This window comes from Ranitomeya imitator, chromosome 10 (assembly GCF_032444005.1).
Source record: "Ranitomeya imitator isolate aRanImi1 chromosome 10, aRanImi1.pri, whole genome shotgun sequence".
Classification (NCBI taxonomy): domain Eukaryota; kingdom Metazoa; phylum Chordata; class Amphibia; order Anura; family Dendrobatidae; genus Ranitomeya; species Ranitomeya imitator.
Window position 1 is genome coordinate 139261723 of NC_091291.1, and position 18678 is coordinate 139280400.

Sequence of the window (18678 nt, forward strand, 5' to 3'; positions counted from 1 at the left end):
ATAATCCTCCCGCCTCCTGGGGACACAGCTGTCAGCACTATCGTGACAGAGAAGATTTCCCACCACAGAGGTGACGGCCTCCTCCCGCAGTGACGTCCCCTGATGCCACACCCCGGCCGCTATCCCGATTCTCCTCAGCGATAGGAGGAGCGGTCGCGACTTACCGTGGGCTGGGACAGTCATCCAACAGAAGGGAGCCCCGCCATGGAGGCACCGGGGGGACTGAGGCCGGGGTGTGCTGTAGTGTGAGGGTTTCCGGACCCGCCCGGGGTCCGATGCTTCCTCCTCGGCGGTCTAGCTCTAACTGAGGCCCCTAAGCCGAGTGAAGACAGCGCCGGGACAGACGTTCTGCGTCACATGGCTGACAGAGGAAGCAGCCAATCGCTGCGCGCGGTACACAAACAGCAGCCAGTCAGATTTAGGGAAGGAGGAGGGGCGTGGCGTTAGGATGACTTCGCCGGCTGCGGAGATTGAGAATGAGTCCACTGAGACCCCCTAGTGGTGAATGCGGGGAATGCAGGAGAGCTGCAGCATCAGCACCATAAGAGGAGGAGGAAGGAGCTGCACAGAGCAGCCGGGAGGAAGAGACAGGAGGAAGAGGCACAAAGCTGCCAGGAGGAAGAGGCACAAAGCTGCCAGGAGGAAGAGATAGAGCAGCCGGGAGTAAAAGACAAGAGGTAGAGGCACAGTAGCAGCCGGAAGAGGAAGAGGCAGGAGGAAGAAATAAAGCTGTCAGGAGGAAGAGAAAGAGCAGCCGGGAGGAAAAGACAAGAGGTAGAGGCACAGGAGCAGCCGGAAGAGGAAAGAGGCACAGAGCAGGTAGGAGGAAGAGTCACAAACAAGCTGGAAGGAAGGGATACAGAGGAGATGGGAGCAAGAGGTAGAAAGAAGAGACACAGAGCAGCCGGGAAGAAGAGGCAGGAGGAAGAGGCACAGAGCAGCCATTAGGAAGAGGCAGAAGGAAGAAACACCGAGTACTCAGGAGTAAGAGAGGCTGTGGAGAGAAACGTAAAGCACAACAGGGTATTATCTTAGTAGAACAGAGTAGGTAAACATATGGAATGCTCACCTGGCAAGAAGAGACACAGGGCAGGCTGAAGGAAGAGACACAGAGCAGCCGGAAGGAAGCGACACAGAGCAGGCTGAAGGAAGCGACACAGAGCAGGCTGAAGGAAGCGACACAGAGCAGGCGGAAGGAAAAGACACAGAGCAGGCGGAAGAGACACAGAGCAGGCGGAAGGAAGCGACACAGAGCAGGCGGAAGGAAAAGACACAGAGCAGGCGGAAGAGACACAGAGCAGGCGGAAGGAAGAGGCAGGAGGAAGAGACACAGAGCAGGCGGAAAGAAGAGGCAGGAGGAAGAGACACAGAGCAGGCGGAAGGAAGAGGCAGGAGGAAGAGACACAGAGCAGGCGGAAAGAAGAGGCAGGAGGAAGAGACACAGAGCAGGCGGAAGGAAGAGGCAGGAGGAAGAGACACAGAGCAGGCGGAAAGAAGAGGCAGGAGGAAGAGACACAGAGCAGCCAGAAGGAAGCGACACGGAGCAGGCTGAAGGAAGCGACACGGAGCAGGCTGAAGGAAGCGACACGGAGCAGGCTGAAGGAAGCGACACGGAGCAGGCTGAAGGAAGCGACACGGAGCAGGCTGAAGGAAGCGACACGGAGCAGGCTGAAGGAAGCGACACGGAGCAGGCTGAAGGAAGCGACACGGAGCAGGCTGAAGGAAGCGACACGGAGCAGGCTGAAGGAAGCGACACGGAGCAGGCTGAAGGAAGAGACACGGAGCAGGCTGAAGGAAGAGACACGGAGCAGGCTGAAGGAAGAGACACAGAGCAGGCTGAAGGAAAAGACACAGAGCAGGCGGAAGGAGGCGACACAGAGCAGGCTGAAGGAAGCGACACAGAGCAGCCAGAAGGAAGCGACACAGAGCAGCCAGAAGGAAGAGGCACAGAGCAGGCTGAAGGAAGAGGCACAGAGCAGGCTGAAGGAAGAGACACAGAGCAGGCTGAAGGAAGAGACACAGAGCAGGCTGAAGGAAGCGACACAGAGCAGGCTGAAGGAAGCGACACAGAGCAGGCTGAAGGAAGAGACACAGAGCAGGCTGAAGGAAGAGACACAGAGCAGGCTGAAGGAAGAGACACAGAGCAGGCTGAAGGAAGAGACACAGAGCAGGCTGAAGGAAGAGACACAGAGCAGGCGGAAGGAAGCGACACAGAGCAGGCTGAAGGAAGAGACACAGAGCAGGCTGAAGGAAGAGACACAGAGCAGGCTGAAGGAAGAGACACAGAGCAGGCTGAAGGAAGAGACACAGAGCAGGCTGAAAGAAGAGACACAGAGCAGGCTGAAGGAAAAGACAGAGCAGGCTGAAGGAAGCGACACAGAGCAGGCTGAAGGAAGAGACACAGAGCAGGCTGAAGGAAGAGACACAGAGCAGGCGGAAGGAAGCGACACAGAGCAGGCTGAAGGAAGAGACACAGAGCAGCCGGAAGGAAGCGACACAGAGCAGCCGGAAGGAAGCGACACAGAGCAGCCGGAAGGAAGCGACACAGAGCAGCCGGAAGGAAGCGACACAGAGCAGCCGGAAGGAAGAGACACAGAGCAGGCGGAAGGAAGCGACACAGAGCAGGCTGAAGGAAGAGACACAGAGCAGGCTGAAGGAAGAGACACAGAGCAGGCTGAAGGAAGAGACACAGAGCAGGCTGAAGGAAGAGACACAGAGCAGGCTGAAGGAAGAGACACAGAGCAGGCTGAAAGAAGAGACACAGAGCAGGCTGAAGGAAAAGACAGAGCAGGCTGAAGGAAGCGACACAGAGCAGGCTGAAGGAAGAGACACAGAGCAGCCAGAAGGAAGCGACACAGAGCAGCCAGAAGGAAGCGACACAGAGCAGCCAGAAGGAAGCGACACAGAGCAGGCTGAAGGAAGAGGCACAGAGCAGGCTGAAGGAAGAGACACAGAGCAGGCTGAAGGAAGAGACACAGAGCAGGCTGAAGGAAGCGACACAGAGCAGGCTGAAGGAAGCGACACAGAGCAGGCTGAAGGAAGAGACACAGAGCAGGCTGAAGGAAGAGACACAGAGCAGGCTGAAGGAAGAGACACAGAGCAGGCGGAAGGAAGCGACACAGAGCAGGCTGAAGGAAGAGACACAGAGCAGGCTGAAGGAAGAGACACAGAGCAGGCTGAAGGAAGAGATACAGAGCAGGCTGAAGGAAGACACACAGAGCAGGCTGAAGGAAGAGACACAGAGCAGCCTGAAGGAAGAGAGACAGAGCAGCCTGAAGGAAGAGAGACAGAGCAGCCGGAAGGAAGAGACACAGAGCAGGCTGAAGGAAGAGACACAGAGCAGGCTGAAGGAAGAGACACAGAGAAGGCTGAAGGAAGCGACACAGAGCAGGCTGAAGGAAGAGGCACAGAGCATCCAGAAGGAAGCGACACAGAGCATCCAGAAGGAAGAGACACAGAGCAGGCTGAAGGAAGAGACACAGAGCAGGCTGAAGGAAGAGACACAGAGCAGCCAGAAGGAAGAGACACAGAGCAGGCTGAAGGAAGAGACACAGAGCAGGCTGAAGGAAGAGACACAGAGCAGGCTGAAGGAAGAGGCACAGAGCAGGGTGAAGGAAGAGGCACAGAGCAGGCGGAAGGAAGAGACACAGAGCAGGCGGAAGGAAGAGACAGAGCAGGCGGAAGGAAAAGACACAGAGCAGGCGGAAGGAAGAGACACAGAGCAGGCGGAAGGAAGAGACACAGAGCAGGCTGAAGGAAGAGACACAGAGCAGGCGGAAAGAAGCGACACAGAGCAGGCTGAAGGAAGCGACACAGAGCAGGCGGAAGGAAGAGACACAGAGCAGGCAGAAGGAAGCGACACAGAGCAGGCTGAAGGAAGCGACACAGAGCAGGCTGAAGGAAGAGACACAGAGCAGGCGGAAAGAAGAGAGACAGAGCAGGCGGAAGGAAGAGACAGAGCAGGCGGAAGGAAGAGGCACAGAGCAGGCTGAAGGAAGAGGCACAGAGCAGGCAGAAGGAAGCGACACAGAGCAGGCGGAAGGAAGAGACACAGAGCAGGCGGAAGGAAGAGGCAGGAGAAAGACGACACAGGAAGTCCAGCCAGATGAAAGAGTCTGGAATAAGAGGCACAGAGCAGGCAGGAGCCAGAAGCAGGAGAAGCTGCAGTATCAGAGACCACCATTTCTACATCAGGTGTATTTGGACATAAGATCTCTGCATAGGGGAAAGGCCAGGAGGTCAGACTATTGGAGCAGAACAGGACAGCAGGCATTGGCAGTCATGGTGTAGTCTAAACCTAAGCTGCCCGTGATACTTCTATGATGCAGCTCTTTCCCACTTTTCACCACACACAATGGGCGACCCCAACTGCACACTATGGCGCCCATCACCATCACCCGCTGTTATGGGCCATAGCACGGTTTCAGCATCTCGCAGACTGGTACGGTTCTCTCTGACTTTCTGTTCACAGCGATTTCAAGTTTTACCCCTTGGAGAAATGAAGAACCTGATGTTTAATTCTTGGCTTTAGTATTCTTGAACAAGTCTGGCATTGGCTAAAGTGAGTCAAGGGATATTCCAACACCGTTCACTTCTGCATCGGAGGCGAGTAGCGCTGCTGTTGTAATGTCTGCAGATCCCATGTGTGCACGCACCCCAGCAGGTAAGTATTGATCACCTGTCCCATACATTAGAATAGGCTGATGCACAATACTTGCCCGATTGTGCTTGTCCTAGCAAGTTGCTGTACACGTGGCATCCTGGTGCCTGAATGACCCATTACCCCAGAATTATGAAAGTAGGCACCAACTGGGTGAAGGTACACTGCTGGTAATGTGCAGTTAGAAATACAGGAGTGATTCATGGGAAAGAGGTCAGTATTCACAATAAACAGGAACCAAGAGATATCACAAAACTAGGTTGGTGGACTCCAAAAATAATTAAGAATAAATCCAAAAATCAAGAAGAAAGAGTCCAGTAGCACAGCTAAAGGCAAGGTTAGAGTCTGGGTCACACACAAGTTAACTAGGTCACATAGTAGTACCCTAATGGTCTAGGACCAAATCCCCCTAAATGTCACAATAGCATGCAAGGCTGGTAGTCACATCTGCAATCATACTATCCTCACTGGAGGAGCGAGCCACAGAGCTTCTTCCTTCTGATGTCCCAAGCAGCACCCAGACACCTTCTTGACCATGACAGCACGTTTCCCAAGTAAACGCGGAAGCTTTCATCCAGGACTACACGACCCTTGTGCCATGGCGCATGAAGAAACTTCCAAGCCGGCGTAAGAAAACTCATGGGTAATGCAACCATCGTCGGCTGGGCATTCGCCACAAGTAGAAACGTTCCCCCTTAGACCACGTCTGAGGCCTCTCATCCAGTCAAATCGGACCTCTTACTTTGCACTAATGAGGGGCAAACACGTGTCTGCAAATGGAGGGTCTGGTTTGGGTTCTTAAGTAATGTGGCAAGGCTCTTTTAAGGAGACGATATTGACTTTTAAGATTGCTACTGTCACGATCCATGCTTGGATCTGTGGCAGATCTGGTTTCCCTCTGATTTAAACCTCCTTTCCTTTCTGGTCATTGGGGCTTAATGCAGTTTCCCCCCCGGTGGCCGCTGGTGTTATTGCATTGCATTGCTGCTGGGTCAGCTGATGTTTGTGACTACTCCCACCATCCTTTATAAGGTCACCTGGTGCATCAGCTGACTGTTGGTTATACAGGTCCTTTTAGGAGACCAACCTTGCAGTAGCAGCTCCCTGGTGTCAGCCAAGTCTGGTGTTTGGAGCTCAGTTGCTGTACTATCTGTATTGTGGAGTATGCAGCGGCGTGCACAAGCTAAGTTCTGAGTTTTGTTACTCTGTAGTTTGTGCATTCACCTTTTGGTATCGTGTTCCCTTCACTCTCATATTGTTTATTCCTGTTTATTTGCTTTGTGATGCTGTTTGCACTGTTCACCTCCTGGGGTGGGGGTTGGGGGTTTAGTTCAGGGTTTAACAGGAGACAGGGACAGATCGGTGACTTGGGCCTCTCTACCTTCAAGGGTACCCCCAATTTAAGGAAAGACAGGGCTTCCCCAGCCTGAGGGGAAGTTCAGGGGCCCAGATTCCTAATCTCCTGTCTTACTATTTTTGTCTCGTGACAGCTACTTCCGATAGATGGCACCAAGGCTCAAGTCTTCTTCCTCTCTGAAGAGGCTACTTGCACATGGTGCATGATGGAATGAACTTGTCGGGGTCGTCACGACAATATCCTTCCTTCACCAGTCATTCCAAATTAGATTATGTGAGCATTGGTACCGGATAAGAATGAGTCAGACAAAGGCTGGTTCAAACTCAGTGCATGCTCGTGTGTCTACAAGTTGTAGCAACGTCACAGCAACAACTGACTTTATTTCCTAATACACAACATTATATGGTCTATTGGGGGAAGGTGTGCAGAGGGCGGGGTTAGGCGGGGTTTAAGCAATATATCTAGTATTCAGTCTTTCTGGTTGGTCCTGACGTCATCTGATGGATCCTCCTGTCTCCACGTCACTTTAAGTTTCGACTTCAGCAGAAATTATACTTAGCTTCTGGAATGTGAAACTTGCTTCTTTAGCAGAAGCAAAACTAGGGCAAAGGTGAATACTGGCAGCCATGTTAAATACAGTGACATTTGCATTAGCAAGCAAAGGGAAAAAACTTATTGTTTCACAGCATAAGAAAATATAAAAGTACAAAAGTGTATAAAGATATATATTTTCATCTTGACAAACTCAATAGGCAATTCATACTGTCCAAACATCCCTCCACAGGTATCAGAGGAGGCAGGGTGCGACAAAAAGGTCTCCCCCTACCACTAATACACCAGCGTGACAAAAAGGGTCATCCATCCACAGGTATCAGGGTGCACCAAAAAAGGCCTTCCCCCTACCGCTACTACACCAGCCTGACAAGAAGGATCATCAATCCACAGGAATGAGATGTCACGGTGCACCAAAAAAGGCCTTCCCCCTACCGCTACTACACCAGCCTGACAAGAAGGATGATCAATACACAAGTATCAGAGATTGTCAGGGTGCACAAAAAAAATCATGCTTTCCCCCTACCGCTACTATACCAGCCTGACAAGAAGGATCATCAATCCACAGGTATCAGAGGCGTCAGGGTGCACCAAAAAAGGCCTTCCCCCTACCGTTACTACACCAGCCTGACAAAAAGAGTCATCCATCCACAGGTATCAGAAAAGTCAGTGTGAACCAAAAAAATAAAAACAATTTGCTCATTATTACGCTACCTGCACCAATCTAACAGGAACGGTCATTAAACATCTGACCTCCTATGTGCATGGGTTCAGAGATCTGAATGCACCTGACCAGGCAATGCTAAGTGATACAATTCTTGCTCCTTTGCCTGTCGTCATTGCTGCTTCCCTTAGATAGCCATGGTGTTGGACCAGTTGCCTGCTGTCGTAGCCTATCCACATAGTGAAACGACGAGTGCTGTATTTGGACATGTTAGATGGACACAAGTGTTGTATTTGCCTGTAGTTTTCCTGACTGTGCAACCCCTGTTCATCAATAAGATTCTTCACATCCTCTGATCCTTGCATCACGATTCTTCACACCTTCCTCTGACCTTTTACATTGATGTGTCTCCTCAATCTCTCTTCAGATCATGGCATGAGAATAATGTGGCCTTTCAGTGCATAACCCATGGACACACTCAGGAGTGGGGCCATAATGGGGGTTGTAGTGTTATAGTAATAGAATTGCATCATGGACACGTACAGTGTCACGGTTCCACCCCTTAATGTGTTTGGGATGCAGTTACAGACAGTTCGGATGTCCAATCTGGTATACGGGCGTGCTGAGCTGTCAAGTGTGTTGATTGACAGCTTGACTACCCAATCTGAGACTGTGAGGTCTCAGCTGTCTCCAAGTGTTCATGATCCCAGGTAATTGCCATGCTTCTTAACTGAGCTGTTTCCAAGAACTCTGCCAATTGAACATTCAGCTTGTTATGTTTGTGCTCCTATGCCTTGAGTTCTGTATGCTTGATCTTTTGTTGCCTGACCTTGGACTTCATTATGACCATCCGCCTGTTTAACCCCTTCAGCTATGATCCGTTATCCTCCCGGTAATCGGACCTCGGAAAAGTTACCCGACTACGCTTTTGTCTCTTCCTTCTTTTTGTGACATACTCTCCTGGTTTCTGACCTTAGACCATTGTGACTCAAGGCTTGGCCGTGAAAAGTGACTAACGTCAAATACAGTAGTTGGGTCATGTTGGGAGTTGTAGTGTTCTTTGTATAGAATAGAATATAATTGCATTATGCTCATGTACAGCAGTCACCCACAGACATCTTATAATCGGCAGTGATGCAGGATCCAGCTCATATTAATGATCCGCCGGCTAAGTAACACTGTGAACCATTATAATTTGCAGCTGACATCATCACAAGTGACTTTAGTATATGAGCGCCAAATAGAAAATCGCATCAAACTTTGATTAATGGCAGAGTTCAGTAATTTCCTAACAATCCGCTGTGGATGACTCGCTTTGTGAACATCGTGTATATGACCTTACATAAAGCCGCACTTCATAACTGGGAGACATTATTCTCAATACATTACATTTACTGATACTTTTAATTAGCCAATTAAAAAAAAAAAAAGAATAAAACTTTTTTTTTCTGCAATTAAGAACAGCAGCTAAGCAGTGCTGTAGTGTAAAGAATTGTGGATAGATAGCGCAGCAGCCTCTAATGGCACAGAAGGTGGATATCAGAACTCCCCAGAGATTTATGGGGAGAATGCATTATAGGGAGTGGGCAAAGGAGCAGTCCTCTCCATATAGGGATATAGATATACAGGTCCTTCTCAAAAAATTAGCATATAGTGTTAAATTTCATTATTTACCATAATGTAATGATTACAATTAAACTTTCATATATTATAGATTCATTATCCACCAACTGAAATTTGTCAGGTCTTTTATTGTTTTAATCCTGATGATTTTGGCATACAACTCCTGATAACCCAAAAAACCTGTCTCAATAAATTAGCATATCAAGAAAAGGTTCTCTAAACGACCTATTACCCTAATCTTCTGAATCAACTAATTAACTCTAAACACATGCAAAAGATACCTGAGGCTTTTATAAACTCCCTGCCTGGTTCATTACTCAAAACCCCCATCATGGGTAAGACTAGCGACCTGACAGATGTCAAGAAGGCCATCATTGACACCCTCAAGCAAGAGGGTAAGACCCAGAAAGAAATTTCTCAACAAATAGGCTGTTCCCAGAGTGCTGTATCAAGGCACCTCAATGGTAAGTCTGTTGGAAGGAAACAATGTGGCAGAAAACGCTGTACAACGAGAAGAGGAGACCGGACCCTGAGGAAGATTGTGGAGAAGGACCGATTCCAGACCTTGGGGAACCTGAGGAAGCAGTGGACTGAGTCTGGTGTGGAAACATCCAGAGCCACCGTGCACAGGCGTGTGCAGGAAATGGGCTACAGGTGCCGCATTCCCCAGGTAAAGCCACTTTAGAACCATAAACAGCGGCAGAGGCGCCTGACCTGGGCTACAGAGAAGCAGCACTGGACTGTTGCTAAGTGGTCCCAAGTACTTTTTTCTGATGAAAGCAAATTTTGCATGTCATTCGGAAATCAAGGTGCCAGAGTCTGGAGGAAGACTGGGGAGAAGGAAATGCCAAAATGCCTGAAGTCCAGTGTCAAGTACCCACAGTCAGTGATGGTGTGGGGTGCCATGTCAGCTGCTGGTGTTGGTCCACTGTGTTTCATCAAGGGCAGGGTCAATGCAGCTAGCTCAGGAGATTTTGGAGCACTTCATGCTTCCATCGGCTGAAATGCTTTATGGAGATGAAGATTTCATTTTTCAGCACGACCTGGCACCTGCTCACAGTGCCAAAACCACTGGTAAATGGTTTACTGACCATGGTATTACTGTGCTCAATTGGCCTGCCAACTCTCCTGACCTGAACCCCATAGAGAATCTGTGGGATATTGTGAAGAGAAAGTTGAGAGACGCAAGACCCAACACTCTGGATGAGCTTAAGGCCGCTATTGAAGCATCCTGGGCCTCCATAACATCTCAGCAGTGTCACAGGCTGATTGCCTCCATGCCACGCCGCATTGAAGCAGTCATTTCTGCCAAAGGATTCCCGACCAAGTATTGAGTGCATAACTGAACATTATTATTTGATGGTTTTTTTGTTTGTTATTAAAAAACACTTTTATTTGATTGGATGGGTGAAATATGCTAATTTATTGAGACAGGTTTTTTGGGTTATCAGGAGTTGTATGCCAAAATCATCAGTATTAAAACAATAAAAGACCTGACAAATTTCAGTTGGTGGATAATGAATCTATAATATATGAAAGTTTAATTGTAATCATTACATTATGGTAAATAATGAAATTTAACACTATATGCTAATTTTTTGAGAAGGACCTGTATACATATATTGAAAAGCTTACAAGTAGGAATAATTTGCCCCTCTTCACCCATCCATAAATATACATTTAAAAAATACAAAATTCTCAAAATATATAATTATTTAATCCACAAATCAGATGCTGTGAAGAAAGCAAGAATCAAAACTCTAATTGCACCTTTTCGTTGTAATTGCCTTTTCGTTAGCTACACCTCCCCCGAAATAAGAGGTGATCAAGTCAACCATTTATACCCCAAAATTATACAACTTAGTCCACAAGAAACAAGCCCTAAGTTATGGGTTTCGGGAAAACGGCAACACTTTAAAAAATAAAAAAATTATATAGGTACTGGGATTAAAAAAAAAATTGCAATTTGGTCTAAGCCTTTTTCGAGGGAATTGTACTATCAACAGACTTTGCATAAATCAACAAAACTGGGGAAAAGAAGAAACTTTGCAATATATCAAAGTTCTTTCTCCACTTCACACTGAACTTGCCAAACTCTACAAAAAAAAATTTCTCAAGAGAAGATATACGGTACTATCGGCACAGCGAGGTGTCATGCTACACAAGTCATTATTTCTTATGGAGAGGTGAAGGAACAAGAAAAAGGGAGACACAGAAATATAAAGCTGGGCTTTCTAACAAGTCTTTTACCTCACCCAGAGCTGGATTCATATCTACACTGCTCAGTACTGCCATATGTCTTCTAGGCAGCTGATTCTTACTACGTGCTTACTAAAGAATGAAGAGCAAGAATCCATCTCGCTGTGTATGGGAAACCATGATATTCCTTAGAGAAATTAGAATCAGGACTGAAATAAAATGGAATATGCCCTTAATTATTTTTTATCCATTCTCTGGAGACAATTTGATTGACATAAGTCGAGAATGAAACACAGTAGAGTACGGTATCATGTCGTATGGATTGTGCTGTAGTAAATGAGAAGCTATTAATATGCCAAAATGGTTCTTTATTGTTCCAACCAGTTCCAGCACCTTTCTCAACGTAAAAAGCTGAATTTGGGTATGATGCAATTTCTTCATATCGATAAGAAACCCATGGCTGGTCAGGGTAGCCAGACTCCACTGTAAATGAAGGTCATGTCAAGATTCAGCGACCCCAGAGATGTAGAGTTTGGGGTGATGTAATAATCCCCAAGGGCAAACAATTGTCTCTACTACTGGAAAGTACAGATAATCATCAATGAGATTTATTGGAGTCATGTAACTGAGGAATAGAGACAGAGAGAATGGTCTCCACCTTTTATATCTTCTTGACCATGAATTTTTGTTGTACGTCACAACTATTAAGCACCACTATTTTTGGTTTTGGCACTGGAGTATGCTTCCTCCTGGACATTTAATAATGCAAAACGTCTTTTAATGCACCAAGAAGCAGATGCACGAGGACAGAATTTAATGAGTACATGAAAAATAAGGAGGAAACTCAGCGCACATCTAAGAATTGCTATTACGCAGCATAAGCTCAGGCCTCATTCACATGTCCGTGTTTTACTGATACAACATGCATCCAGTAGTCTGTTGTGCAGTCCTCGTGTCCATGTTATTTCAGGACCGTGGGTGTGCAAAAAAAAAACAAAAATCATGGCGTCATGCCACGTATTATAGTCTTCCCCACAAGTCCATGGAACCATAAATATCACGGTCAGCACAACAATGTCATCTGTGTGCCGCCATTTTTTAATATTGTAATTAGTAGTTTTATTTTTTTTTGTTTCTTACATGAAAATCGCTGATTCTCATCAAACACTGATGAAAATTAGTCGACATCCGTGGAAAAAAACAAAACGAACGTCTGTATGAGGCTTAAGACGACGCTGGTTTGTTTAGTCTGCAGCCATGGACGCATATCTGCTATACAATTGTCTAAGGGTCACTTCCGTCTTTCTGTCTGTCCTTCTTTCTGTCACGGATTTTCATTGGTCGCGGCCTCTGTCTGTCATGGAATCCAAGTCGCCGATTGATCTCGCCAGCTGTCTGTCACGGCTGCTGCGACCAATCAGCGACGGCCACAGTCCGATTGGTCCCTCCCCTGCAGTCAGCGCCCGGCGCCCACTCCATACTCCCCGCAGTCACCGCTCACTCCATACTCCCCGCAGTCACCGCTAACACAGGGTTAATCCCGGCGGTACCGGACCGCGTTATGCCGCGGGTAACTCACTCCGTAACCGCCGCTATTAACCCTGTGTGACCAAGTTTTTACTATTGATGCTGCCTATGCAGTGTCAATAGTAAAAGGATCTAATGTTAAAATAATAATAAAAAAAAGAAAAAAAATCATATACTCACCTTCCGCTGCCTTTCCTGCTCCTCGCGACGCTCCGGTAACCGCTCCATGCAAGTGGCAGGTTCCGGTGGCAATGATGGTATGCGAGAAGGACCTGCCATGACGTCACGGTCATGTGACCGCGACCTCATCACGGGTCCTACGCTACCAACCCTGGGACCGGAAGCTGCCGAGTGCAACGCACACAGGTGACATGACTACAAGGGCTCCCTCGGAAGGTGAGTATATGTTTATTTTTTAACCTGTGACATACGTGGCTGGGCAATATACTACGTAGCTCTCTGCTGTATACTACGTGGCTGGGCAATATACTACGTGGCTGGGCAATATACTACGTGGCTGGGCAATATACTACGTGGCTGGGCAATATACTACGTGGCTGGGCAATATACTACGTGGCTGGGCAATATACTACGTGGTTGGGCAATATACTACGTGGCTGGGCAATATACTACGTGGCTGGGCAATATACTACGTGGCTGTGCAATATACTACGTAGCTCTGTGCTGTATACTACGTCACTGGGCAACATACTACGTGGTTGGGCAACATACTGCGTGTCTGGGCAACATACTGCGTGGCTGGGCAACATACTACGTGGCTGGGCAATATACTACGTCGCTGTGCAATATACTACGTAGCTCTGTGCTGTATACTACGTCACTGGGCAACATACTACGTGGTTGGGCAACATACTGCGTGTCTGGGCAACATACTGCGTGGCTGGGCAACATACTGCGTGGCTGGGCAACATACTGCGTGGCTGGGCAACATACTGCGTGGCTGGGCAACATACTGCGTGGCTGGGCAACATACTGCGTGGCTGGGCAACATACTGCGTGGCTGGGCAACATACTACGTGACTGGGCAACATACTGCGTGGTTGGGCAACATACTGCGTGGCTGGGCAACATACTGCGTGGCTGGGCAACATACTGCGTGGCTGGGCAACATACTGCGTGGCTGGGCAACATACTGCGTGGCTGGGCAACATACTGCGTGGCTGGGCAATATACTGCGTGGCTGGGCAATATACTACGTGACTGGGCAACATACTGCGTGGCTGGGCAACATACTGCGTGGCTGGGCAACATACTGCGTGACTGGGCAACATACTGCGTGGCTGGGCAATATACTACGTGACTGGGCAACATACTGCGTGGTTGGGCAACATACTGCGTGGCTGGGCAATATACTACGTGACTGGGCAACATACTGCGTGGTTGGGCAACATACTGCGTGGCTGGGCAATATACTACGTGGACATGCATATTCTAGAACACCCGATGCGTTAGAATCGGGCCACATCTAGTGTAAATACATATTTTTCCTTTATCATACAGGACTGTAAATTGATTTTTTCCATTCTTCACACACTGGGTCCATTATGAATAAATGGAAAAGGTAAGACCGGTCCATAACTTTTTTTTTAATCTTCAGCAGTGCCAGTAGAGCATTTTACACTTATCTATTTGTGTCGCTGCAGATACGTCTTCCGCTCTAAATATAATTACGTTGCAGGAAGGAGTTTTCCTGGAGTCTGTCGTGAATTGGACGGCGCAGCGTTATTAGTCGGCTCAGCACGTTGGATTCAGCCAGAAGCGGCCTCCCCAGTGACCCTTTTACTGTCAGGATGAGATCAATGCAGACTCCGGGCTGGGATTCTGTACAGGGGACGCTGAATGATTTGCATGCAAGCCGCTAATCTTTTATTTTGCAGCCACAAGCCGCTAAACAGGGATTACACTCCCCCTGGTGTAGAGGGAATGGTTAATTGCTTCTTATGGAGGAGGATTTGTGTTTGTCCTGACTTGTAATAATATAAGCCTGTATGATCTCCAGCCTTATCACTCGCCACTTCACAGTCACATGATAAACTAATCATTACAGAATGGGGACATGTTCCGGCAAATAAAATGCAATAAAAATTAATTCTTCACGGAATTTGCTGTAGACATCAAGTCTGGTGTGAAGATCCTGGGGTACAAACCATACCCGTGAGGTGTAGAGGACGCATCATGTAGCAGAATGACGAAAATGTGACTACAGCCGCTCCATCAGAATTCACAAAATATGGTCCCAAAAACTGTGCCAGACAGATAGCCCCCCGAAAATAGAAGCACATGAACAGTTCCACCAATTTATGTCCTATATATTGACCCATTATTAATCTGTATAGTAACAGTGCCACCAGAATGCCCTCGTGATTAGCGCTACACAAAGTTCAGCTATGTTCACACTTGGCAGATCTGCCATAGACTCCATGCATTGCACAAAGTAAATTCTCCAAAAGAAATTGGATTTTAAAATCAGCGCCGAAATGTTCCCGGACTATGTAGATAAGATTTGTTGGAATCTTGTACTGCAGAGTCTCTGTGACTGTACCCCAATTACACGAGCGTGACCCCTACAGTAATAATGTCATTTTACCCAGGCTGGCAGCATTAACACTTACCGCACCTCCTGTATCTCTTCTATTTCCTGATCACAGATCCCCATGTATTCTCCACTCCCACAGCCCGGCAGGCAGAGGTATGAATCAGTCACCTCTCACACATGTAACTATTAATAACCGGGGCGATGACCGCTGCGTTTTATAAAGGTCTCGGTGATGAATTTACTACTCAGCGAACCATTCATAGACATGAGGCACAGCAGCGACGTCCAAGATGCAGAATTACCTACACTAATACTGTCAGCACAATCAGCTCTGCTACATTCCACTGCAACAAAGTACATGGATTATATGGATACTACATCGTCGCACGTTAGTATGCATTAGTTATACAAATTCCTACGACTACAAAGTAAAAACTTTCGGCGAATCTGCAAAAAACGAGCCTTAAAGGGGTTGTCTCATAAGGATGGGCCCTGTATGACACAGACCCCGAGGAGCATCTAGCGCCATCTCCCACCGAAAATCCCCTGTAAATGAGGACTAAGATCATATTATATAAAGTGGTTTAAGCCTTAATATATACTGACAATTATTCCTGCCATTGCCCCAAGTGTACAGCTGTGCTCAGAAGTTTACATACCCCGGCAGAATTTTTGCTTTCTTGGCCTTTTTCAAATTATAGGAGTAACACCAAAACTTTTTCTCCACTCCTGGTTAGTGGTTGGGTGAAGCCATTTATTGTCAAACTACTGTGTTTTCTCTTTTTAAATCATCACTTTTCTCCTTCCACCTCTCAATAACCCTTCACAGATGATGGGGGGAAGACAGAGGAGGGTAAAACATTATGAACGGACTTATTACAGGACCACGCTGGTATCCGTGAGCTCTGCACCACCGGCCATTATATCCGGCATTAGTAGACAGACAGCATGGCGGGGGTCCAGGCTTATACATCGGTGGCAATGGAGACGGAGGTTATACACTGATGGGGGATAAGTCGTCACTTACATGACATTTTTCACTGCAACTGGACATTTTCTGTGATGCAACCTGCATTGCTCTTGTTGTGACAAATGACACTTATATAATGTCTAGAGAGGAGTCTGGATGCAGCCACCGCTGCACACGGGGGGTCCTGGTGCTGTGAGATTAATGCATCATGGCTGACCCTGTGATAAATGGAATTGCAAGAAAATGAAGATATGACACAGTTTCTGCAATGTCATCATCATTTATTGATTTATTTTTCTTTTTTTCCTTTCCCAGACTCCATAGCTCATTGGGAAATAGGAAGTAAATTCTGCAGGAAAAAAAATGAAAATATAAGGAAAGGGAGAACACACGTCTTTTTTTTTTTCCTTTTTACAAGTTTCATTTTAAAAGTTTCCTGCCATTCCACATGAAGAGAGTACAGGAATTCAAGTATGTCGTGGAGGGCAGTAATACAAAAAGGTTTCGTAAAAAAAAAAACGAAAAAAGAAAAAAAAAAAAAAAAAAAAAAAAAGCAAACCTTTGCACATGCCAGTCCCCCTGGCACCAATCACTTTGGTAAGGCTAAACAATAGGTGCAAACAGATTTCACATACAGGGCAATTATCCTCTCGCGCGTAAGCAGGAGGATGGGGGGTGCAAAGTAACGTTGGGGTGTAACCTGGCAAACAGTTACCTCCCTCGAATCTCAAGTCAGCAATTAAAAACAAATCCCAGTGCTGCTTTTCCGAAAAAAAAAAAAATATATATGTTTTGCACATGAATGCATGAAGGAAAAAAAAAAAAAGCATCTAAGCCTGTGATAAAACATCTGCAGTCGCTAAGCTTAAAACAAAATAATATACAAATATATATTTGGTAATATATATCATATATTATACAGACAGATCATAAAAGAGCGGTCCACAAATCAGACTTTGCTTCGGGTCCCAAAATTAGAATAGCTCATCTCGGAGAAAGGGACGTAATTACGACGTGAGTGGCAAAAAAAAAAAATAGATCTCAGGCCAAATACGGAATTTCGGATATTTTCAATATCTTTTCAGCTTGGTGTCCTAGTGGGAAGAACGAAAGGGGTGAAGGAAAACAAAAAAAAAGGATAAAAAAAAAAAAAGGATGTAGCAGCAAAAAAAAAAAATTAGATATATATTTAAAAAAAAAAGACTGATACATTGTTGTAGTCAACTTGTCGCCAGCTTGTAGTGAGATCTTGATGTTTCCCGTCCGTCTGCTCTCTGGCACGGATGAGCCCGATGGTCTCCGGACTGTAACTGTCGGCCCTTGTTAAGAAAATATAATCCCCTTTTTGTGTTTTCCTCGCCGGGTGAGCTTGTCGATGCGCGTGACATTAGTTAAATATATGTACAGAGTTTCATCTGCGGTGGTCTCCAGAATGACAAACCTCTCTGCGATTCACGGCCGCGTCATTGGTCGGCGCTCTGCTTCTCTCTCATCCACGCCTGGATCCTCTCCTTAAGTTCTGGCACTGAAACAAAAGTATTCAAGAGATTTTACATTCCTTGGAGGGGGGAAAATGTATAATACTTATCCTAAGCATAGGTGAGGAACTTGCGTATATCTGGGGGTCCGATCGCTGGCACCACTACACATTTTAAATTAAATGCATGGGGCTAAAATTAATTTTTGTACTTGGGCATCATTAAAAAAAAAAAAATATGCCCCGCTTTTTTCGTTTCCTCAATTTTAAGTGGTCATAAATCAGCTGAAAGGAGCTTAAAAAATTTTTTTTTAAAAATTGGAAACTGGTCACACACTGGGAACAAGCTCACTGATGGATATTCAGTTAACCCATTCTGCAGCTAGCAACAGACAATAATACAGAGGCTGTAGAAAGCAAAATAGGGATTTTTGTGTGTACTCACCGTAAAATCCTTTTCTCCGAGCCACTCATTGGGGGACACAGGACCATGGGTTATGCTGCTGTCACTAGGAGGCTGACACTAAGCTGAGACAAAAAAGGGTTAGCTCCTCCCCTGCAGTATACACCCTCATGCTGGCATCCAGAGACCCAGTTAAGTGCAAAAGCAGTAGGATAATGAGAACAATATATCAAAAAACATTGGAACATAACATGTCAAACAACAGTCAAAGACTAAAAAAGATAACTAGCCGTAAGGCTACCAGGGTGGGTGCTGTGTCCCCCAATGAGTGGCTCGGAGAAAAGGATTTTACGGTGAGTACACACAAAAATCCCTATTTCTCCTTCGCCTCATTGGGGGACACAGGACCATGGGACGTCCCAAAGCAGTCCCTGGGAGGGAAACCATACAACCATAATAACTCCATGTACCGTCTGACTACAGGTGCGCAACGGCCGCTTGCAGGATACGCCTGCCAAGGGCCGCGTCCGCAGAGGATTGGATGTGAACATTGTAATGCTTTGTGAACGTATGTAGGCTGGACCACGTCGCGGCCTTGCAAACCTGCTCCGCTGATGCCTGGTGCCGGATGGCCCAGGAAGCACCCATCGACCGAGTGGAGTGAGCTCTAATCCCCGCCGGGATAGGAC

General features: G+C 46.9%; 3 protein-coding genes across 11 annotated transcripts in view; 1 reads left to right on the top strand and 2 right to left on the bottom strand.

Annotated features, from left to right (window-relative positions):
* The window catches only part of KIF1B (kinesin family member 1B), a 133355-nt gene extending 133019 nt beyond the window's left edge, over nucleotides 1-336 (bottom strand). For all 8 annotated transcript variants that reach the window (XM_069741699.1, XM_069741697.1, XM_069741693.1 and 5 more), the window contains exon 1: nucleotides 165-336. The gene's annotated coding sequence lies outside the window, so the exon portion shown is untranslated. The remainder of the gene's footprint in view (nucleotides 1-164) is intronic.
* Nucleotides 337-1061: 725 nt separating this feature from the next.
* On the top strand, nucleotides 1062-3992 carry LOC138652261 (axoneme-associated protein mst101(2)-like). Its single transcript, XM_069743029.1, has 2 exons — nucleotides 1062-2335; nucleotides 2816-3992. The coding sequence occupies exons 1-2, from the start codon at nucleotides 1062-1064 to the stop codon at nucleotides 3990-3992; spliced, it is 2451 nt and encodes an 816-aa protein (XP_069599130.1).
* A 12377-nt stretch (nucleotides 3993-16369) lies between these two features.
* UBE4B (ubiquitination factor E4B) overlaps nucleotides 16370-18678 on the bottom strand; it is a 54676-nt gene continuing 52367 nt past the window's right edge. The window contains exon 27 of one of the 2 annotated variants that reach the window (XM_069741489.1): nucleotides 16370-17634. In XM_069741489.1, the coding sequence (XP_069597590.1) occupies nucleotides 17573-17634 (62 nt within the window). In that variant the 3' untranslated portion in view covers nucleotides 16370-17572. The remainder of the gene's footprint in view (nucleotides 17635-18678) is intronic. The other variant, XM_069741490.1, reaches the window with a different exon arrangement.

Coding starts and splice junctions, on each gene's coding strand:
- LOC138652261 (XM_069743029.1), top strand. CDS start 1,062: ATGCTCACCTGGCAAGAAGAGACACAGGGCAGGCTGAAGGAAGAGACA. Junction 2,336..2,815: donor GCTGAAAGAAGAGACACAGA/GCAGGCTGAAGG, acceptor GACACAGAGCAG/GCTGAAGGAAGAGACACAGA.